The sequence below is a fragment of the Ursus arctos genome, unplaced genomic scaffold (assembly GCF_023065955.2).
Source record: "Ursus arctos isolate Adak ecotype North America unplaced genomic scaffold, UrsArc2.0 scaffold_19, whole genome shotgun sequence".
Lineage (NCBI taxonomy): Eukaryota > Metazoa > Chordata > Mammalia > Carnivora > Ursidae > Ursus > Ursus arctos.
Genome location: NW_026622863.1, coordinates 58,051,069 through 58,074,933, shown reverse-complemented (window position 1 = coordinate 58,074,933; position 23,865 = coordinate 58,051,069). Strand labels below are relative to the sequence as shown.

General features: G+C 39.0%; 1 protein-coding gene across 1 annotated transcript in view; it reads right to left on the bottom strand.

Annotated features, from left to right (window-relative positions):
- LOC113269424 (glutamate carboxypeptidase 2) overlaps window positions 1-23,865 on the bottom strand; it is a 92,815-nt gene that overhangs the window by 31,757 nt on the left and 37,193 nt on the right. The window contains exons 8-13 of the mRNA XM_057314632.1: window positions 23,726-23,824; window positions 23,119-23,204; window positions 20,968-21,087; window positions 18,734-18,816; window positions 6,174-6,237; window positions 1,831-1,898 (exon numbers count right to left, since the gene is read on the bottom strand). Of these exons, the coding sequence (XP_057170615.1) occupies window positions 1,831-1,898; window positions 6,174-6,237; window positions 18,734-18,816; window positions 20,968-21,087; window positions 23,119-23,204; window positions 23,726-23,824 (520 nt within the window). The remainder of the gene's footprint in view (window positions 1-1,830; window positions 1,899-6,173; window positions 6,238-18,733; window positions 18,817-20,967; window positions 21,088-23,118; window positions 23,205-23,725; window positions 23,825-23,865) is intronic.

Below are 23,865 nucleotides of genomic sequence, written 5' to 3'. Positions count from 1 at the left end.
ATTACTCAGCCCTCAAAAAGAATGATTTCTCAACATTCGCTGCCACATTGATGGGACTGGAGGAGATAATGCTAAGCGAAATAAGTCAAGCAGAGAAAGACAATTATCATATGGTTTCACTCATTTATGGAACATAAGAAGTAGGAATATCAGTAGGAGAAGAAAGGGGAGAAGAAAGGGGGGTAAACAGAAGGGGGAATGAACCATGAGAGACTATGGACTCTGGGAAACAAACTGAGGGCTTCAGAGGGGAGGGGGGTGGGGGAATGGGATAGGCTGGTGATGGGTAGTAAGGAAGGCACGTATTGCATGGTGCACTGGGTGTTATACGCAATTAATGAATCATGGAACTTTACATCAAAAACTAGGAATGTACTCTATGGTGACTAACATAATATAATTTTAAAAATTAAAAAATTATAAATAAAAAATAAAATTTAGATTATGGGGTCAACTGGGTGGCTCAGTCAATTACGTGCCTGAGTCCTGATTTCAGCTCAGGTCATGATTTCAGGGTCATGGGATGGAGCCCTACATGGGGCTCTGCACTCAGTATGGAATCTGCTTGTTCCTCTCCCTCTGCACCCCCACCCCCACATGCTCTTTCCCTCTCTTTCTCTCTCAAATAAATAAATAAAATTTTAAAAAAAATAAAATAAAAAAAAAAAGAATTAAGAGGACCTCAGCTGTCAGCCCAGCTCAAGGGGGGCTCAGTGGAGTGCAGCTCTAGGCTGGAAGTCAGGAAGGGGGGTACATGGTCTTACCTAGCCTCTGCCCCAAACTGATTTGACCCTGGAATCAGTGCTTGGTGTTTTTACACATACTCCTTCTCAATCATTTAGAAACTTTAACTCTCTCTGTGTCCTGGGCTAATTGATATCATTACAGGAAGGAGCATAAATCAGTTTTAAAATTAAGGAGTTAAATCACAAGACCAAGTCCCAGTTCAGCTACTGTATGAGTTGTGTGATTATGGGGGTTAATGCTTTTTATTTTTTATTTTTATTTTTATTTTTTTATTATAATAATATTTTTATTATATTATGTTAGTCACCATACAGTACATCCCTGGTTTTTGATGTAAAGTTCCATGATTCATTAGTTGCATATAACACCCAGTGCACCATGCAATACGTGCCCTCCTTACTACCCATCACCAGCCTATCCCATTCCCCCACCCTCCTCCCCTCTGAAGCCCTCAGTTTGTTTCTCAGAGTCCATAGTCTCTCATGCTTCATCCCCCCTTCTAATTGCCCCCCTTTCTTTATCCCTTTCTTCCCCTACCGATCTTCCTAGTTCTTATTTTCCATAGATGAGAGAAATCTTATGATAATTGTCTCTCTCTGCTTGACTTATTTCACTTAGCATTATCTCCTCCAGTGCCGTCCATGTTGCAGCAAATGTTGAGAAATCGTTCTTTCTGATAGCTGAGTAATATTCCATTGTATATATGGACCACATCTTCTTAATCCAGTCATCTGTTGAAGAGCATCTCAGCTCCTTCCACAATTTAGCTATTGTAGACAATGCTGCTATGAACATTGGGGTGCATATGGGGGTTAATGCTTTTTAATCTCCATTTTCTCGATTTCAAATGGGGATGGTGGACACAATGCCACCCCAAAGCTGCTTCAGGGTAGTTGGGAAAAATGGGGTAATGTGTGAAGAGTTTATTAGATGTTATGTTCTCTGGAGTTTATTAGACAGAATATTTGCTATATGAGAGAAAAAGTTATAAAACCATGCAGCTGCTTAACATAATAATGGTACCTCAAGAAAACATCATTTGTAGAACTTGAACTTTCTAAAATTATACATAATTACTTTTACCTCCTTTGTTAGGTTGTATACCAAGCTGTACATCAGTGGAGTGCAATCAACTCTCAGAGTATAGTTTCCTTAAAGATAAAGAGAGGGTGGTTTTTTATTTCATTTACTTTATTCTTTCAATCAAAGATGAATCTTAACTCTTTAGCCAGAAGGATCCTTTTAAAACCTAGATCCAGTAAAAATTCTCCAACTTATTGCTCAATAAAAGCCATCACGCTCACCACAGTCCTCAGTTCCAGGCACGAAACAACCCCTGTCACCACTTCAAATCTTCACCTCCCACTCTGCCCAAGCTGACTCCTACTCAGGGGCTTTGCATATACAGTTCCCTCAGCCTGGAACAGGTCTCTGCATTATGTCTGCATGACTTAAACCTCCCCCTTAGTCTAATGTCATGTCTTCTGAGAGTTTTCTTCTGAACACCCTACCTAGAGGACATCATCTCTTCCCTTTATCCTAGCCACTCTTTCTCTTTTGACCTTGGCTTATTTTTCTCATTAGTTATCTCTCAAACATGTTAAATATTTGCCTTTTTATTTTCTATCCTCCCACCAGACTAGAAGTTCCATGGGAGCAGGTATTCTCTTTTATTTGTTGCCCTATCCTCAGGGCTTAGCACAGTCCTGGCCTTTAGCATTTACCCAATAAATATTTGTTGTAAAAATGAATTTATGGGGGCACCTAGATGGCTCAGTCAGTTAAGTATCTGACTTGATTTCAGCTCAGATCATGGTCTCAGGGTCCTGGAATCCAGCCCTGCATTAGGTTCCATGCTCGGCTTGGAGTCTGCTTGAGATTCTCTCTCTCCCTCTCCCTCTGCCCCTCACCCCCTGCCCCTCAACCCACATGTATGTGTGCACACACACACGCTATTAAAATAATTAAATCTTTTTAAAAATGCATTTACAAGGCAGATGCTCTCCAGTTAGTTCTGAATAGAGAGCAGAGATGGCATTCCCATTCCTCAGGAATTCTGTCTGATGAGTTTGAGAATCATGTGAACTAGCCAGGAAAGGTGCCTTCAAGAAATTGTGGGAGCACAGGGAGGGGAGGCTAAAGCAGGATGGTGGCCTGGGGAAGGGGAAGTTAAGACAACTTCATCAAGGAATAGTCTATACAAATGCCCAGAAATATAAAAGTACATGATGTACTCAGAGAATGGCCAGCAACTCTTATTTCAAAGCTTCAGTTTCATGTCTGGGAACAGCAAAAGTTGAGGCTTTAACAATAAGTAGACACCCCAGCAGAATTGTTCATGGAACTTGAAAGGCCGGTTCTAAAATTCAACTGGAAGAATAAGTATGTACAAGTTTTAGCCACTGCCATTTTAAAAGGTGATAAAGAGCTACTGGAGTGCAAACCAGAGAGTCAGAGAAGTAGTCTGGCAGTATGTATTACCACGTAATGCACATATATCATGACCAAGCCATGTAGCCCTCCACTCTCTGCTTGTATAGAAAAAGGCAAGGCAGGCAAATAAACAAGATATTTACTGCAACAAATTGAAGCAATCTGTGACCATCCACTGGAGAGTTAAGACATAAACTGCTCTGTCAAAATCACTGTAGAAGTTTTTGTTTTCAAGTGATAGATCTATATATACTGACATGGAAAGTTTTCCATAAATTCTGTTGAATGGAAAAGGAGAAGATGCAGAACCATGTAACATGTAACATGTAACATGTAATATGTAATATGTAATGAAAACCTGTATAAGGTAGTGAGGAGCAACACAATATAGTGGTTTAAAGGATGAAGTTGACTAGCTAGATTTGTCTCAGCTCAATCCTTTACTAGCTGTATGACCTTAGAAAATTACTTAATCTCTCTGAATTGGTGGTTTCCTCTTCTATACAAGGGAGACGAAGTACCTACCTTACAGGATTATTGGATTAAATAAATGTTTACATGTAAAGCATTTAAGACAGCACCTTCAACACCACTGATGGTTTGTGGAGCTAAATTCTATAGATGAATGTCAGTGTGACAGAAACATCCCAAATTGAGGACAGTAGCACCTTTGGAGAGAGGGCTGAGTTTGAGAGTGATACTATTTTTGCTTTATTTATAAATTTTGCATTTTACCATGAGAAAGCCAATGTATCACTTACTGTGTTATTTTAAAAACAAATATTTAACAAAATTTTAAATATAAAACAAAGTAAGAAAAATGGCCTAGGCATTGAGTAACATGGTGTCATGTGCTCTTGATCCTGAAAATGATGGGGAGACAATGCAGCATTTTAGGCAGTGAGTGACATCATCAGCAAATTCCAATGATTTAAAAGCATTAAAAATCAAATCTTACAAACAAAACTAGCAATAAAGACAACATTATTCTACTTTTGAAAGATACATGTAAGAACTTATTCTGTATACCAAAGGTGTTTCATCCGATTATGTGTTTCAAAGTAAGGTAATAGTTCCAAAGCTAATATTTTTGAACTTTCATTCTGTGAGAGGGACAGGTCTGGGAGTTTTGCAAATATTAACTGCTATGGCCTGACAAGAGCCTTGGAGATACGTGCTATGGTAACTCTATTTTTTTAAGTGTTTTTCTTCTTTTTTTAAAAAGATTTTATTTATTTATTTATTTATTTATTTATTTATTTATTTATTTGAGAGAGAGTGAGCAAGAGAGAGAGAGAAAGAACAAGCAGGGGGAGAGGGAGAGGGAGAAGCAGACTTCCCACTGAGCAGGGAGCCCAATGTGGGACTTGATACCAGGACCCCAGGATTATGACCTGAGTTGAAGGCAGACACTTAACCGAGTCACCCAGGCAGCCCGGTAACTCTATTTGAGGTGAGAAAACTGAGACACTGAAAGTGAGTCACAACCTGAGGTCACACAACTAAGAAGTGGCAGTGCCCCGAGAAAGGCCAGGCTCTTCACCAGGAACATCAGAGGAGGAAGGCAGCATGGCTGACATGCAGTGCATGAGTACCTTCTGGGACGATGTAACTCAGACAGGTGGATGAAGAAGAAATGTACATGTTAACTTGCCTCCAGCAAAATGCACTGTCTCAATTACTGCTGATATGAAAGTTTACTCCTACACTAAAGGGAAAATTCTAAAAGACCACCCTGCATTCATTGACTCATTCATTTGCTGCACCTGTACAACACATGTTTCTTTAGCAAGGAAGCCACGAGTTATCAAGATCCTGTCTGCTCCTGGCTGAAGAATACAGCCTAGTAACAGAAGTAGTTTGTAAAGCAAATAGTTGTTTAGCCATGGCAGCGATGAGTGCTAAAGACAGGGCTTCCTTGAAAAAGCAACAGTTCAGGGGAGGCTGTAATGATAAGAATTAAACAGGTAGAGTGTGTTGAACAGTCATCTGAGTACTGGAAACAGCAGCTGCACTGGCCGGGAAGGTGCATGTGGTCAAAAACAGAAAGATGAGTGGGTGTGGAGGGTAGTGGCAATGGACTGCTTGATCTTGGAAATAGATCTGACGATGCCCTTTTGTTCAAATCTCTGCTTATCAAAAGCAAATCTGTTCTTAAAGGCCAGTCTCAAATGTCATTTCTCAAGCCTTTCCCGAACTTACTACTATTCTCTCCTCTGAACTTCCAGATCAGTCTGATTATAGCCTTTTTAAAAAATATAGTAATATGATTTTTTAAAAGATTTCACTTATTCGAGAGAGAGAGAGAGACCTGAGCCAAAGGCAGACACTGAGCCGAAGGCAGACATTTAACCGACTGAGTCACCCAGGCATCCTTATGGCCTTTTCATAGTACCTGCATATATTAAAATCCTGGACTAATTTATCATTTGTACTGAGGAACAAAGTCCCGAGTGCAAGACTGTTCTTTACTAACCTCTGATTCCTTTGAAATACTGGAAAATACATTACATAGAGAAGTGCTCAATAACTATTTGGTGAATTGGGAAAAAAATTAATAAAAAAAATACTTGGACATCAGTATTTTTTTCCAAAATCTATATGCGTGATATGATAAAACTAGGATTACATTTAAATTATACTTTTTTTGCTATTCCATTCTAAAACCATAGAAATCTTTAGTTCTGTGATTTACTTATTCACTTAACTAGAAATCTTTAGTTCTATGATTTATTTATCCATTTAACAGGTATTTATGATCCCTAGCACGGACAAGGTAATTTGCCAGATGAAGCAAATCAGAAAGGGTTGTTCTCCCAAATTAGTATCTTGGGCTCACAGCTGCTGTGAGGCAAGGGCACAGCTGGAACCACCAGCAGCAGAGTCCCTAACCACATTACTATATTTGCCCTCCTTACTGGAGCATCATTTATGAACTAAGTGGCTGCTACTACCAAGATCACATCTTTTCTTATGAGACCAACATCATTTACCTTCTATAGAAGAATCAGCATTAACATAGGCCACACCACGCTCTTGAAGGAGTCTGGAATTCTCCTATAATAAAAAAGAAAGAAAACCATAAACATATACCATAACTGCCCCCTAAAACAATGTACATCTACATGTACTGTGTACAGATTTCTGAAGTGAGCTGACCACAAAACTGATATATAACATTCTCAAACAGAGTTTGTTTGAAAGAATTCCAATAAAGATTATTCTAAGAAATAACAAGCAAAACATTTTTAAGATTAAAATTTAAGACGAAACTGCTCATATTCTTAATGTGGTAAATAGAGAAGGAGTTGATTCCTTAACCATGCCATGGTTTATCCTTTAAGAAATTCTCTTAGCAAACATGAATGACTTAAGAAAGAAACCTCTCTCTCTCTCTCTCTTTTTTTAAAGTAGGCTTCCAGACCAGCATGGAGCCCAATGGGGCTTAAACTCATTCATGACCCTGAGATCAAGACCTGATCTGAGCTCAAGAGTGGACGCCTAACCAACTGACCCACCCAGGCGCCAAGAATCCCGTCCGATTCTCAGGGAATGAATAATTTCAAATTTATGGGTTAAAAATATGTGAAGTTTCCATACTATACTCAGAAGCATGACATTCTTCTGTAGGATGGCGCCACCCACTGGTCAAGACTGATCATTGCACAATAGTAAAATGCTGACAAAAATTGTAGCAGAGTTGTTTTATTTGTTTGTTTGGTTTTTAAGCTATCCAGTGGATTTTGAATCTCCAAACATGTAATTTCCTAAGCGTCCCAACAGTAAGAAAGGAAGTGGAAAAAACTTGCAACTCTAGGTGGTGAAAATAATCTGTAAGGGACAAACCTCAAAATATTTAGGCTCTTTCTGATGCCACCATAAATCCTTCCTGTCTTCAGGAGCACTACTTTCTTTCCCACCCAAAGAAAATGGAAGTTTACATGGCTTCTCCTACTTCCTAAAGTATATAATAGAAGCCAAATAAGTTTTACAGCATGCCTGGAAATTAATGAGATAAACATTAACTTTGCATATATTTACAGCTATTCCATTCCACAAAGCCAACAATATATGCAAGCTCAAATATATGCAATTTAAATTTTAAATCCAGTATAGTTAACATATATTGTTATATTAGTTTCAGGTGTACAATACAGTGATTCAACAATTCTATACATTACCCAGTGCTCATCATGATAAGTGTACTCTTAATCCCCTTCACCTATTTTACCCATTACCCCACCCACCTTCCCTCTGGTAACCATCAGTTTGTTCTCTATACTTAAGAGCCTGTTTCTTGGTTTGTCTCTTTCCCTCCCCCACCCATTCATTGTTTCTTAAATTCAACATATGGTATTTGTCTTTCTCTGAGCTATTTTGCTTAGCATTATATTCTCTAGGTCCACCCATGTTATTGCAAATGACAAGATTTCATTCTTTTTATGGCTGAATAATATTCCTTTATAGATAGATAGATAGATAGATAGATATAGATATAGATATCTTCTTTATCAATTCATCTATTGATGGACACGGGCTGCTTCCATAACTTAGTTATTGTAAATAATTATTGTAAATAATGCAGCTATAAACATAGGGGTGCATATACCTTTTTGAATTATTGTTTTTCATATTATTTGAGTAATTACTCAGTAATGGAATTACTGGATCATATAGTAATTCTATTTTTAGTTTTTTGAGGAACTTCCATACTGGTTTCCACAGTGGCTGCACCAGTTTGCATTCCCCCCAACAGTGCACAAGGTTCCTTTTTCTCCACATCTAACCAACACTTTTGTTTTTGATTTCAGACATTCTGGCAGGTGTGAGGTGATACCTCATTGTGGTTCTGATTTCCATTTCCCTGATGATGAGTGATGTTGAGCATTTTTTTCATGTGTCCACTGGTCGTCTGTATATCTTCTTGGGGAAACATCTGTTCATGTTTTCTGCTCACTTTTTAATTGGATTGTTTTTTCTGTGTTGAGCTGTTCAGTTCTTTATATATTTTGGATACTAACCCTTTATCAGATAAGTCGTTTGCAAATATCTTCTCCTATTCAGTAGGCTTTCAGTATTGTTCATTGTTTCCTTTGCTGTCCAGGTTTTTATTTTGATATAATCTCAATAGTTTATTTTTGCTTTTGTATCCCCTGCATCAGCAGGCATATCTAGAAAAATGTTGCGATGGCCAACGTCAGAAAAAGTACTGCCTGTACTCTCTTTTAGGATTTTTATGATCTCAGGTCTCATATTCAGGTCCTTAATCCATTTTGAGTTTATTTTTGTTTATGGTATAAGAAAGTGACCCAATTTCATTCTTTTGCATGTAGCTGTCCAGTGTTTCCAATACCATTTGTTGAAGAGACTGTCTTTTCCCCTTTGCATCTTCTTTCCTGCATTGTCAAATTAATTGACCATATGATTGTGGTGTTTATTTCCAGGCACTCTATTCTATTCTATTGATCTATGTGTCTATTTTTGTGCCAATGCCATACTATAACTTTGTAGTATAACTCGAAACCTGGAATAGTGATACCTCCCGTTTTTTCTTTTTAAAGACTGCTTTGGAGGGAGTTAAGATGGCGGAGGAGTAGGGGACCCCTTTTTCAGCTGGTCCCCTGAGTCGAGCTGGATAGGTACCAGACCAGCCTAAATAACCACGGAATCAGCCTGAGATGCAGGAAGATACATCTGGATCTCTACAAATGAACATCTCCAGCGCTGAGTATTGAGGTACGAAGAGGGGAGCCATAAAACTGCGCACAGATATCAGAAGATAAACGGAAGGGGGAGGGAGCCACCGCGTTTGGGTGCCGGGAAGCGGCAGCCACCTGCACGGGGGAGCGGGCGGACTCATGGATGGCACCCGCGAGAGAGCGGACTGAGACCAGTGAGCCGTGAACACGCGCCACCAGGCTTCTCGCGGAACACCGGAATCCCGGTGTGCTCACGGGATCCAGACTGAGACCGGGAGCTCCCGGAGCGTGCGCGGGGCAGCTGGCGGCTGGCAGGCCACCTGCACAGGGGAGCGGGCAGACTCGCGGTTGGCACCCGCGGAACAGCAGACTGAGACCCTGAACCGGGTGCGCGCGCCACCAGGCTTCTCACGGAACTCTGGAATCGCAGTGTGCTCACCTGGCATAGACTGAGACCGGGAGACCCGGGAGTGCGCGGGGCGGCCGGTGGCTGGCGGCGTTAGAAACACAAAGGACAGAGACGCACCGGCCCTGGAAGTGAGGGCAGGGACACCGGGTGTGGGGCGCACATCCTGGGACATTGCAGGGTTGAGCAGCACCAACAGTAACAGAGTTAAAGTGGCCAGAACATCAGTGGAGAACAGGCTGCAATCCCTCTGTCCTGTGACAATGCAGCCTCTGCTGCTCTGACTCTCAGAAGAGGCAGAGCCGACCGCCAGGGAAAGCCACCAGAGAACAAAAGCCTGGAAATACCGGCTCACAGCGTGCCCATCCCCATCCCTCCTCGCGGGGGAAACGGAGACTCTACCCAAACAGGGTTGCCTGAGTATCGGTGCGGCAGGCCCCTCCCCCAGAACACAGAAGGCAGGCTGAAAAATCAAGAAGCCCACAACCCGGGGCGCCTGGGTGGTGCAGTCATTGAGCGCCTGTCTCTGGCTTAATGCGTGATCCCAGCGTTCCAGAAAGGAGTCCCTCATCGGGCTCCTCTGCTGGGAGCCTGCTTCTTCCTCTCCTACTCCAGTGTTTCTGTTCCCGTTCTTGCTGACTGTCTGTCTCGCTCTCTCAGATAAATAAATAAATAAAATCTTTAAAGAAGAAGCCCACATCCCTAAGATCCCTATAAAACAAGGGGCACGGCCTGGGACCCAGTCAATAATTTGGGCTCTGGAAAACCCCACAACCTCTCCTCATCAGAATGACAAGAAGGAGAAGCAACCCCCCCAGCAAAGAAAAGACAGTGAGTCTGTGGCCTCTGTCACAGAAATAATGGATATGGATGTAACCAAATTATCAGAAATGGAATTCAGAGTAACGATGGTCAAAATGATGAGCAGAATTGAAAAAAGTATTAACGAAAAGGTTACTGAGAATATAGAATCCCTAAGGACAGAAATGAGAGCGAATCTGACAGAAATTAAAAATTCTATGAGCCAAATGCAGGCAAAACTAGAGGCTCTGACGGCCAGGGTCACCAAAGCAGAGGAAAGGGTTAGTGAATTGGAGAATGGGTTAATAGAGGAAAAAATGAAAATAGAAGATGCTCTTAAAAAAATCCACTCCCACAAATGTAGGTTACGGGAGATTACTGACTCAATGAAACAATCCAATGTTAGAATCATCGGCATCCCCGTGGGGGTGGAGAAAAACAGAGGTTTAGAAGAGATATTTGAACAAATTATAGCTGAAAACTTCCCTAATCTAGCGAGGGAAACAAACATTCGTGTCCAAGAGGCAGAGAGGACCCTTCCCAAGCTCAACCACGACAAACCTACGCCACGTCACGTCATAGTGCATTTTGCAAATATTAGATCCAAGGATACAGTGTTAAAAGTGGCCAGGGCAAAGAAATTTCTCACGTACCAAGGCAAAGGCATCAGAATTACGTCAGACCTGTCTAGACAGACCTGGAATGAGTGAAAGGGTTGGGGGAGCATATTTAAAGCTCTTTCAGAGGAAAACATGCAGCCAAGGATCCTTTATCCAGCAAGGCTGTCATTCAGAATTAATGGAGAAATAAAGGCATTTCAGATCGCCAGTCACTAACCAATTTCGTAACCACGAAACTAGCTCTACAGGAGATATTACGGGGGGTTCTATAAAGGTAAAAAGGCCCCAAGAGTGATACAGAACAGAAAGTCACAGCCAATAAAAACAAAGACTTTACTGGCAACATGGCATCATTAAAAGCATATCTCTCAGTACTCAGTCTTAATGTGAATGGCTTAAATTCTCCCATAAAGTGCCACAGGGTTGCAGATTGGATAAAAAGAAATGACCCATCCATTTGCTGTCTACAAGAGACTCATTTCGAACCCAAAGATGCATTCAGACTGAGAGTAAGAGGATGGAGTACCATCTTTCACGCAAATGGACCTCAAAAGAAAGCTGGGGTAGCAATTCTCATAGCAGATAAATTGGATTTTAAACTACAGACTATAGTTAGAGACGCAGAAGGGCACTATATTATTCTTAAAGGAAGTATTCAACAAGTGGATATGACAATTATAAATATATATGCCCCCAACAGGGGAGCAGCAAGATACACAAGCCAACTCTTAACCAGAATAAAGAGACATGTAAATAAAGATACATTAACAGTAGGGGACCTCAACACTCCACTATCAGAAATAGACAGAACACCCTGGCATAAACTAAGCAAAGAATCAAAGGCTTTGAATGCCATACTCGACGAGTTGGACCTCATAGATATATATAGAACACTACACCCCAGAACAAAAGAATACTCATTCTATTCTAATGCCCATGGAACATTCTCAAGAATAGACCATGTTCTGGGACACAAAACAGGTCTCGACCGATACCAAAAGATTGAAATTATCCCCTGCATATTCTCAGACCACAACGCTCTGAAATTGGAACTCAACCACAAGGAAAAATTTGGAAGAAACTCAAACACTTGGAGACTAAGAACCATCCTGCTCAGGAATGACTCGATAAACCAGGAAATCAAAAATCAAATTAAACAATTTATGGAGATCAATGAGAATGAAAATACAACAGTCCGAAACCTATGGGATACTGCAAAGGCAGTCCTAAGGGGGAAATACATAGCCATCCAAGCCTCACTCAAAAGAATAGAAAAACCTAAAATGCAGTTTTTATATTCTCACCTCAAGAAGCTGGAACAGCAACAGAGGGACAGGCCTAATCCACACACGAGGAAGCAGTTGACCAAAATTAGAGCTGAAATCAATCAAGCAGAAACCAGAAGTACAGTAGAGCAGATCAACAGGACTAGAAGCTGGTTCTTTGAGAGAATCAATAAAATTGACAGACCTCTGGCAAGATTTATCAAAAAGAAAAGAGAAAGGACCCAGATTATTAAAATTATGAATGAAAAAGGAGAGGTCATGACGAACACCATTGAAATTGGAAGGATTATTAGAATTTTTTATCAACAGCTATATGCCAATAAACTAAGCAATCTGGAAGAGATGGAATCCTTCCTGGAAACCTATAAACTACCAAGATTGAAACAGGAAGAAATTGATTTCTTAAACAGGCCAATTAATTATGAAGAAATTGAGTCAGTGATAAACAACCTTCCAAATAACAAAACTCCAGGCCCAGACTGTTTTCCTGGGGAATTCTACCAAACATTCAAAGAAGAAATAATACCTATTCTCCTAAAGCTATTTCAAAAAATAGAAACAGAAGGAAAGCTACCAAACTCATTCTATGAGGCCAATATTACCTTGATCCCCAAACCAGGCAAAGACCCCCTCAAAAAGGAGAATTACAGACCGATTTCCCTAATGAATATGGATGCCAAAATCCTCAACAAGATACTTGCTAATAGAATCCAACAGTTCATTATAGGATTATCCATCACGATCAAGTGGGATTCATACCTGGGATGCAAGCGTGGTTCAATATTCGCAAATCAATCAGCGTGATACATCAGATCAACAAGAAAAGACTCAGGAACCATATGATCCTCTCAATCGATGCCGAAAAAGCATTTGACAAAATACAGCATCCTTTCCTGATTAAAACCCTTCAGAGTGCAGGAATAGAGGGTACATTTCTCAATATCATAAAGGCATCTATGAAAAGCCTACTGCAAATATTATTCTCAAAGGGGAAAAGCTGGAAGCCTTTCCCTTAAGATCAGGAACACGACAAGGATGCCCACTCTCGCCACTATTATTCAACATAGTACTAGAAGTCCTTGCAACAGCAATCAGACGACAAAAAAGGGATCAAAGGTATTCAAATTGGCAAAGAAGAAGTCAAAATGTCTCTCGTCGCAGATGACATGATACTCTATATGGAAAACCCAAAAGAAGCCACTCCCAAACTATTAGAAGTTATAGAGCAATTCAGTAACGTGGCAGGATACAAAATAAATGCTCAGAAATCAGTTGCATTTCTGTACACGAATAACGAGACCGAAGAAAGAGAAATTAGGGAATCCATCCCATTTACAATAGCACCAAAAACCATACGTTACTTTGGAATTAACTTAACCAGAGACGTAAAGGACCTATATTTTAGAAACTATAAATCACTCTTGAAAGACATTGAGGAAGACATAAAAAGATGGAAAGATATTCCATGCTCATGGATCGGAAGAATTAACATAGTTAAAATGTCCATGCTACCCAGAGCAATCTACACTTTCAATGCTATCCCGATCAAAATACCGAGGACATTTTTCGAACAACTGGAACAAATAGTCCTTAAATTTGGATGGAAACAGAAAAGGCCCCGAATCTCCAAGGAACTGTTGAAAAGGAAAAACAAAGCTGGGGGCATCACAATGCCGGATTTCGAGCTGTACTACAAAGCTGTGATCACAAAGACAGCATGGTACTGGCACAAAAACAGACACATAGACCAATGGAACAGAATAGAGAGCCCAGAGATGCACCCTCGGCTCTTTGGGCAACGAATATTTGATAAAGCAGGAAAAAACATCTGGTGGGAAAAAGACAGTCTCTTCAATAAATGGTGCTGGGAAAATTGGACAGCTACATGCAAAAGAATGAAACTTGACCACTCTCTCACACCATACACAAAAATAAACTCCAAATGGATGAAAGACCTCGATGTGAGACAGGAATCCTTCAAAATTCTAGAAGAGGACATAGGCAGCACCCTCTACGACATCAGCCAAAGCAACCTTTTTCATGATACATCCCCAAAGACAAGAGAAACAAAAGATAAAATGAATTTATGGGACTTCATCAAGATTAAAAGTTTCTGCACAGCCAAGGAAACAGTCAGAAAAACTATGAGGCAGCCCACGGAATGGGAGAATATATTTGCAAATGGCACTACAGATAAAGGACTGGTATCCAAGATCTACAAAGAACTTCTCAAACTCAATACACGAGAAACAAATAAACAAATCAAAAAATGGGCAGAAGATATGAACAGACACTTTTCCAATGAAGACATACAAATGGCTAACAGACACATGAAAAAATGTTCAAAATCATTAGCCATCAAGGAAATTCAAATCAAAACCACACTGAGATACCACCTTACGCCAGTTAGAATGGCAAAAATAGACAAGGCAAGAAACAACAATTGTTGGAGAGGATGTGGAGAAAGGGGATCCCTCCTACATTGTTGGTGGGAATGCAAGTTGGTACAGCCACTCTGGAAAACAGTGTGGAGGTCCCTTAAAAAGTTAAAAATTGAGCTACCCTATGATCCAGCCATTGCACTACTGGGTGTTTACCCCAAAGATACAGACGTAGTGAAGAGAAGGGCCATATGCACCCCAATGTTCATAGCAGCAATGTCCACAATAGCTAAATCGTGGAAGGAGCCGAGATGCCCTTCAACAGATGACTGGATTAAGAAGTTGTGGTCCATATATACAATGGAATATTACTCAGCTATCAGAAAGAACGAGTTCTCAACATTTGCTACAACATGGACGGCACTGGAGGAGATAATGCTACGTGAAATAAGTCAAGCAGAGAAAGACAACTATCATATGATTTCTCTCATCTATGGAACATAAGAACTAGGATGATCAGTAGGGGAAGAAAGGGATAAAGAAAGGGGGGGTAAATAGAAGGGGGAATGAAACATGAGAGACTATGGACTCTGAGAAACAAACTGAGGGCTTCAGAGGGGAGGGGGGTGGGGGAATGGGATAGGCCGGTGATGGGTAGTAAGAAGGGCACGTATTTCATGGTGCAGTGGGTGTTATACACAACTAATGAATCATTGAGCCTTACATCGGAAACCGGGGATGTACTGTATGGTGACTAACATAATAAAATAAAAAATCATTATTAAAAAAATAAATAAATAAAGACTGCTTTGGCCATCTGGGGCCGTTGGAGGTCCCACACAAATTTTAGGATTGTTTGTTTTAGTTCTGTGAAAAATGCTGCTGGTATTTGGAGAGGAATTGCATTAAATCTGTTTATTGCTTTGAGTAGTATGGACATTTTAACAATATTTATTCTCCGAATCCATGAGCATGGAATTTCTTTCCATTTGTTTATGTCATCTTCAATTTCTTTAATCGATGTTTTAAGGTTTTCCAAGTAAAGGTCTTTCACCTCTGTGGTTAAGTTTATTCCTAGGATTTTATTATTTGTGGTACAACTGTAAATGGGATTGCTTTTCCTTAATTTCTCTTTCTGCTTCTTCATTATTAGTGTATAGAAATGCAATAGATTTCTGCCTACTGATTTTGTACTCTGCAACTTTACTGAATTCATGTATAAGTTCTAGTAGTTTTTTGGTGGAATTTAGGGTTTCCTATAGTATCATGTCACCTGCAAATAGTGAAAGTTTTTCTTCCTTCTTACCAATGTATATGCCTTTTATTCCTTTCTCTTGTCTGATTTCTGTGTCTAGGACTTCTGGTTCTATGTTGAATAAAAGTGGTGAAAGTGGACATCCTTGCCTTGTTCCTGACCTTAGGAAAAAAGCTCTCAGTTTTTCACTACTGAGCATGATGTCAGCTGTGGGGTTTCATATATGGCCTTTATTATGTTGAGGTATGTTCCCTCTAAACTACTTTGTTGAGGGTTTTCATCATGAATGGATGTAGTACTTTGTCAAAAGGTTTTTCTACATCTATTGAAATGATTATATGGTTTTTATCCTTTCTCTCGCTAATGTGGTGGATCACATTGGTTGACTTGCAAATATTGAACCACCCAGGATTAAATACCATTTAATTGTGGCGAATGACTTTTTTTAAATGTATTGTTGGATTCAGTTAGCTAATACTTTGTTGAGGATTTTTCCATCTATGTTCCTCAGTGGTATTGGCTTGTAGTTCTCTTTTTATGTAGTGTTTTTCTCTGGTTTTGGTATCAGGGTAATGTTGGTCTCATAGAATAAATTTGGAAGCTTTCTTTCCTCTTCTATTTTTTGGGTTAATCTGAAAAGAATAGTTAATAAATCTTTTTAAAATTTTTGGTACAGTTCACTTGTGAAGCCACCTGTTTCTGGACTTTTGTTTGTTGGGAATTTTTTGATTACTGATTCACTTTCATTGCTGATAATTGGTCTATTCAAATTTTTTATTTCTTCCTGATTCAGTTTTGGTAAATTATATGTTTGTTTTTTTTATTATTATTAAGTTCAGTTAGCCACTGTATTATTAGTTTTTGATGTAGTATTCAATGATTCATTAGTTGCGTATAACACCCAGGGCTCATCACAACATGTGCCCTCCTTAATACCCATCACCTTGCTACCCCTTCACCCCGATCCCCTTCCCCTCTGAAACCATGAGAGGCTATGGACCCCAGAAATTTATATGTTTCTAAGAATTTATCCATTCCTTCTAGGTTGTCCAGTTTTGGGGCACATATAATTTTTCATAATATTCTCCTATAATCCGTATTTCTGTGGTGTTGGTTGCTATTTCTTCTCTTTCATTTCTGACTTTGTTTATTTGAGTCTTCTCTTTTTTTTGATGTAGTTTAGCTAAAGGTTTATCAATTTTGTTGATGTTTTCAAAGAACCAGCTCCTGGTTTCATGATCTATTTTTTTTTTGTTTTAGTTTCTATTTCATTTATTTCTGCTCTAATCTTTATAGTGACTTCCTTCTACTGATTTGGGGTTTTGTTTGTTCTTCTTTTTCGAGTTTTTTAGATGTAAGGTTAGGTTGTTTATCTGAGATTTTTCTTGCTTCCTGAAGTAGGCTTGTATTGCTATAAACTTCCTTCTTAGAACAGCTTTTGCTGCATCCAAAAGATTTTGGACCATTGTGTTTTCAATCTCATTTGTTTCCATGTATTTTTCGATTTTCTCTTTCATTTCTTGGTTGACTCATTCATTATTTAGTAGCGTGTTACTTAACCTCTATGTATTTGTGTTCTTTTCAGATTTTTTTTTTTTTTTGTGATTGACTTGTAGTTTCACAGTGCTGTGGTCAGAAAAGATGCATGGTATGACTTCAATCTTTTTGAATTTGTTGAGGCTTATTTTGTGACCTAAGATATGATCATTCTGGAGAATGTTCCATGTACACTTGGAAAGAATGTGTATTCTGCTGTTTTAGGATGGAATGTTTTGAATATATCTGTTAGATTCATCTGGTCCAAAGTGTCATTCAAAGCCACTATTTCCTTGTTGATTTTCTGTTTGGATAATCTATCCATTGATGTAAATGGGACGTCAAAGTCCCCTACTATTATTGTATTACTATCAATTAGTTCCTTTATGTTTGTTGTTAACTGCTTTATGTATTTGGATGCTCCCATGTCAGGTGCATAAATATTTAAAATTGTTATATCTTCTTGTTGGATTGTTTCTTTTACGATTATATAGTGTCTTTTTTTGTCTCTTGTTGCAGTCTTTGTTTTAAAGTCTATTTTGTCCAATATAAGTATTGCTACCCCAGATATCTTTTCACAGCCATTTGCATAAATGCTTCTCCATCCCTTCACTTTCAGCCTGCATGTGTCTCTAACTCTAAAATGAGTCTCTTGTAGGTAGTATGTAGATGGGTCTTGCTTTTTTTATCCATTCTGTCCCTTTGTCTTTTGATAGGAATGTTTAGTCCATTTAAATTCAAAGTAATTATTGATAGGGATATACTTATTGCCATTCTGTTGCTCATTTTATGTTTGTTTTTGTAGTTCCTCTCTGTTCCTTTCTTCTTTGGCTCTTTTCTCTCGTGGTTAGTTGGCTTTCTCTAGTGATATACTTAGATTCCTGTCTTTATTTTTTGCATATCCATTACTGGTTTCTGATCTGTGGTTACCATTTGGTTTGTATATAACATCTTCAGTGTAAAGGTAAAATTACTTCTAAAGGGGCCTATCAAATATTCTTCAGTGAGACTTCCTGTCTCATTTTTACCATGACTTAATTCAGAGTCAGTCATATAAGGAACATAAATACCCATCACCTTGCTACCCCCTCACCCCAATCCCCTTCCCCTCTGAAACCATGAGAGGCTATGGACCCAAGAAAATTATATGTTTCTAAGAATTTATCCATTTCTTCTAGGTTGTCCAGTTTGGGGGCAACTACTGTACAGGCTCAAGGGGGGGATTTAAATGTGGATAGCTTTAGGAGCTAATTTGGAAATGGCGATAGAAATGTGATATCTTATTTTGATGTTTGGTTTCTAGTGAATTACTTATTTACTATCACACTCCCAGAAAATGAAGATAAATCATTTTGACAATTGACATTAAGTGGCTTCAAAAGTTCAAACAAAACAGTTCTTCAATACAAAGAATTGTTATTTTTAAACAAGGATGTGTTATTTCAGATTTTAGAAAAAAGTCTGAATATATCCTCACTGAATTCAATTGTTATTTTTACATTTTTGAGAATTAAGTATTAACTGCTTTGCTATTATGAAAATTTATATTGTAGCAAATTATCAACTAACCTCTGCCCACTCAGTAGAACCAAGAAGACCAAATTCTTCTGCATCCCAGCTTGCAAACAAAATCGTTCTTCTAGGTCTCCATCCTAAAATATATGTGAATACATATAAATGCTGGGAAAATGCATAATATATCCAAAACATTGTAAAACTCCACAGAAAAACAACCCTAAAACTTCATTGGTTGTTTAGGAAAGGTGAACTCTGGTGAGAATTTTGACTTATATAATTTCCTTTCGTGAGATTTTAAAGCTGATTTGTCAATACAAAAGAGCACATTTGCACTAAAAAGGGGGAAAATGTAGACACAGCAAAAATTCTGTGAAGTCATAATATTCTAACTGATATATAATGATTAGATACACACAGGCAGCCATCTGGCTCTGCAGCTGCCGGAGAGAAAGAAGAAAGTGTTAGATGTGGTCTGTGTTCTGAGAGCAGATAGAACTGAGAGAAAATTCCTTACAACTCTTCCACATTCTGGCATCACACAAACAATTGTTCAGTGTCAGCTGGTTGTGTGATTTCACTCCATTCTCTGCCAGAATTTGTCAACAGAAGCTCAGTTAGCAGTACTGATGTCTGTGGCTGCTACAATAATTAAGCATCACTCAACAAGGAGGTGATGTGGCTGGGAGTTATAAACACTGACCTTGGAGTTAAAGAAAGATCTTATTTCAATTCCCAGTTCTTTCACTTACTAGCAGTAGGACTGAGGGGAAGTTACGCAAGCTTTCTCTGTTTCCCTTTCCTCATCTGTACCCCAGGAATAGCAAGGTAAAGATGAAGATATTACTTGATTTGGGGGAAGATTGAATGGAGTCATGTTTACAAATATAGCACTTCATGCATGCTCCAAAAACTTGTCATTATTTCAGTAAATAGCTCATTTGTGCTTCTTAAGAATGTGTATCCCTACAGCTGAGTCCAGTGTTTTATTTTTGTCAAGTTTGTTCATGATATTATTCAAATTTCCTATGAATTGTTATTCCTTATCATTGCATTCTTTTGGCATGCTATCATTGTCACTGTGATGTTTTGTATTCATCATAGGGAATCTTATTGAAAAATCATGGCATTGTTTTACACTGCTATTAAACACTAGCTAATTCATGAGCTATGTAGATTCAAGCCTTCATAATTTTGTGTCTTTAAAATATAAGATGGCTGTGCGGAAAAAAGAATATAGCTCCTCACCATTTTGTTTTAAAGAGAGACGTGGCTTTGTGGACTGGTAGCCAGAAATTCGAGTTGAAACCCTGATTCTCTGACTCTGCCACACACCAGCTACACAACTCACTAGCTATACAACTGGATTCTATAAACCTTGTTTAGCTTATTGGTGATGTGAGAACAGAAATAACTAAACTTCTCCCTGGTTGCTAGGAGTTCAAAACAGAGAACACGTGAAAACACTGGTTCTCTGAGGAAACGAGTACAATGCACACTTAACATATTTTTGCCATTGTTTTTACTGCTGCTAAAAAATCATAGATCACATTTCCAGCCCCGAACCCTCATTTGCAGGGTCAGTACACAGAGCAGATTTTCTGCTCTCAAGGTGTAATATGTTTTAAAAAGTAGCCTTTTGAAATCAATCTTATCTTTGTTTTCATAGGAAGATTCTAAAACAATTAAAGCACTGGTGCTAGGAGAAGAAACCTAAATCTTGAGAGGGCAAACCAAGGCTGGGGGTGTGGGAATGCAAACAGCAAAGATTCGAGAAATCCTATTAGGCAGCGAGACCAGTAGTTTTCTGAGAAAGCTTCCATCTCCTTACTTGGGACACTTGACCTGACGTGTGAGGTTAGAAGGGTGCGAGGACAGTTCTCTGATCAGTACAATTTGGCTTATGACCTGTTTTGGTTTGTCCTCTCCTGTGAAGAAACCCACCTCCACCTTCTTTGTTGTCAAGAGCAACCCTTAACAGCAGAATTCCTTTATTTCAGATTATAATTTTATGAATATCAATAATGTAAACATTCTATAAATAAGCAAAAATAAATAAACAATATAATTAACTAACCCAGATGAGTAATATAGCCACTAGTTATTGAAAGCTGTTCTATGCTAATAGGTATTACTAAGTACTTGATGCTACTAAGATGGTATACTTTGCACACATCCTCTCAGTTGACCCTTCATACAATCCTGTGAGAAGGTGGTAATTTTACCCACTTTAGAGAAGACTACACTGAGATTCAGAGAGGCCGATCTTTTTACTTTGTTTATATTACCTTCTTTTTTCAGTGTTCCAAAACTCCTCACAATTTCATGAACAACAGCTGCTCCGCTCTGAGGGTCAATGCCACCAAACACCCATGAGTCACGGTGACCTCCAAGAATGACATATCTGTCTAGAAAGTATCATTACAAAAGTACTTGTCATACCAGGTCAACAGTGGAGCAAACTGCAAATGACTCAAGAGCACCAAATACAGAGCACTCATGACTCAAAGAAAGATACCAAGGTTCCTGAAGACCTGTGTAAATATACTATTTTTTTCTGATTTTGATGTATGAAGAAAATATGAATGTGATAAGCAAATATATACTTCAATGTATGATAGTAATCATAAGTATAGAAGTAATGATAAGTATAAAAGTATAGAAATTATTCTATGCACCTCCTTTTATAATTCTCTGATACTCCTCTCTTACCTACTTATCAATTTGCTTCCAGTATTTTCAGAGTAAGAGAATGCAGTGGCCACGTAGTAAGTTCTCCACTTCCTATTCCTTCTGCTCAATTTTCAAGGTACAGCTCAGCGATTCTCCCCCTCTGTGACTCTTTCCTAGCTTCCAAATGGGAAGAAACTGCTCCCACAATCCAGCTCCTAGAGCAATCCTATCATATCTGACAAAGCAGTTACCACACTTGAATATATGGCTTCTTATCCATGGCTCATGTCTTCATTTTACCCCTCCATTCCTCATGCCTAATACAGAGCTGGCACAAAACAGGTACTTAGGAAGATTCAATGAATTGTCCATTACATATTATTTAGTACTCACTGAAAGCATACCAATATTCTTTACCCCTGAAAGAAAGCATTGGCTGCTTCTAAGAAAAATATGTGATTTAACTGTATGCCTGTTGGTAACCAATATATAACCATAATTCCTAAGGAACTGAAACATAATGAAGACTATTTATAAAATGTATTAATCTGTAGGTCATCTGAAATTTTGTGGAAATCATGTGTCTATATATCTCACGAACTTCAATGGAAAATAAAATTATGTAAAGGATTCATTAATTCAAAGTTACCTTAATTTTCTTTCTTTTTTTATTTTTTAGAGAGTGAGTGCACATGAGCAGGGTTGAGGGGGTGGGGCAGAGGAAGAGGGAAAGAGAGACTCTTAAGCTGAGCATGGAGCCCGACTCGGGCCTTGATCTCATGACCCTAAGATCAGAACCTGAGCCGAAGTCAAGAGCTGGATGCTTAACTGACTGAGCCACTCAGGCACCCCAAGGTTACCTTAATTTTCTAAGAGTGTTATCTTTTATATAGATGCTTGTAGCTATCATGAAGATATTTCCCCAAGCAAAATACATGGTAAGCAAATCCAGAAAATCCTGAGAAAATACTTCAAAATGACCTCTCCCTGCCCTTCCTCCCTTGATCCTTTAATTGAAGCATGCACAGCTTAACATTAACTAACATTTGGGCCTTGATCTCATGACCCTAAGATCAGAACCTGAGCCGAAGTCAAGAGCTGGATGCTTAACTGACTGAGCCACTCAGGCACCCCAAGGTTACCTTAATTTTCTAAGAGTGTTATCTTTTATATAGATGCTTGTAGCTATCATGAAGATATTTCCCCAAGCAAAATACATGGTAAGCAAATCCAGAAAATCCTGAGAAAATACTTCAAAATGACCTCTCCCTGCCCTTCCTCCCTTGATCCTTTAATTGAAGCATGCACAGCTTAACATTAACTAACATTTGGGCATCTAATCAACCTAACCCCACATTTCCTCTTCTTTACAACATGTATCACAATACAAAATTACCTCATATTTATGTATTCTGTGTTTACGTAAGTTCCATTAGGGCAAAGAATTGCTGTGCTCTGGGGCGCCTGGGTGGCTCAGTCGTTAAGCGTCTGCCTTTGGCTCAGGGCGTGATCCCGGCGTTATGGGATCGAGCCCCACATCAGGCTCCTCCTCTGGGAGCCTGCTTCTTCCTCTCCCACTCCCCCTGCTTGTGTTCCCTCTCTCACTGGCTATCTCTCTCTCTGTGTCAAATAAATAAATAAATAAAATCTTAAAAAAAAAAAAAGAATTGCTGTGCTCTGTTCACCCTGTGTTCCCAGAGCTCAGAACAGTACCTGGCCCAGAAGAATTGCTCAATTGATATTTGCTGAGCAAATGATTAATTTACCTGGTTCTACTGCTCCTCTGAGAATTCCAATCACATTGTATATTCTTGTCACTTTGTTGTTAGAATGGATGTGCATCTTGACTTTTCTAATGCAAAAATAAAGGACACATTCTGAAAATACTGGTTAAAGCTTTGAGACCCACAATTTTTTAACTCTTACATCATTCTAAAGATTTCTTTTTTTTATTTTAATGTTTTTTTATTATATTATGTTAGTCACCATACAGTACATCCCTGGTTTCTGATGTAAAGTTCGATGATTCATTATTTGCATATAATACCCAATGCACCATGCAGTACGTGCCCTCCTTACTACCCATCACCAGTCTATCCCATTCCCCCACCCCCCTCCCCTCTGAAGCCCTCAGTTTGTTTCTCAGAGTCCATAGTCTCCCATGCTTCATTTCTAAATGTACACATGCAAGGATTCCATTGTCCAGTTGTCTGATACGATTTAAATGTATCCCCCTGTACAACCTGTGGTTTTGTTTCCTGCTGGTACTAGATGTATTTTACTTTTTCTGTTATCCTACGTAATTGTTTTTTTTTTTTTTGAAAAAAGGTTTCCTCCCCCCAAAGAGAGTTACAATAGAAATAATCTCTTAACTGTGTAGAAAAGTTTCCAATAAAGCCAGGTCCAACATTGTAGGGCACTTGGAGATTTCCTTTCCAGCTGCTATCTGGCGGTGCTGCCCCACCCATTTTCCTGTTGAACGCAAAAAGTATTAGCTGAAGGAACACTTTGGA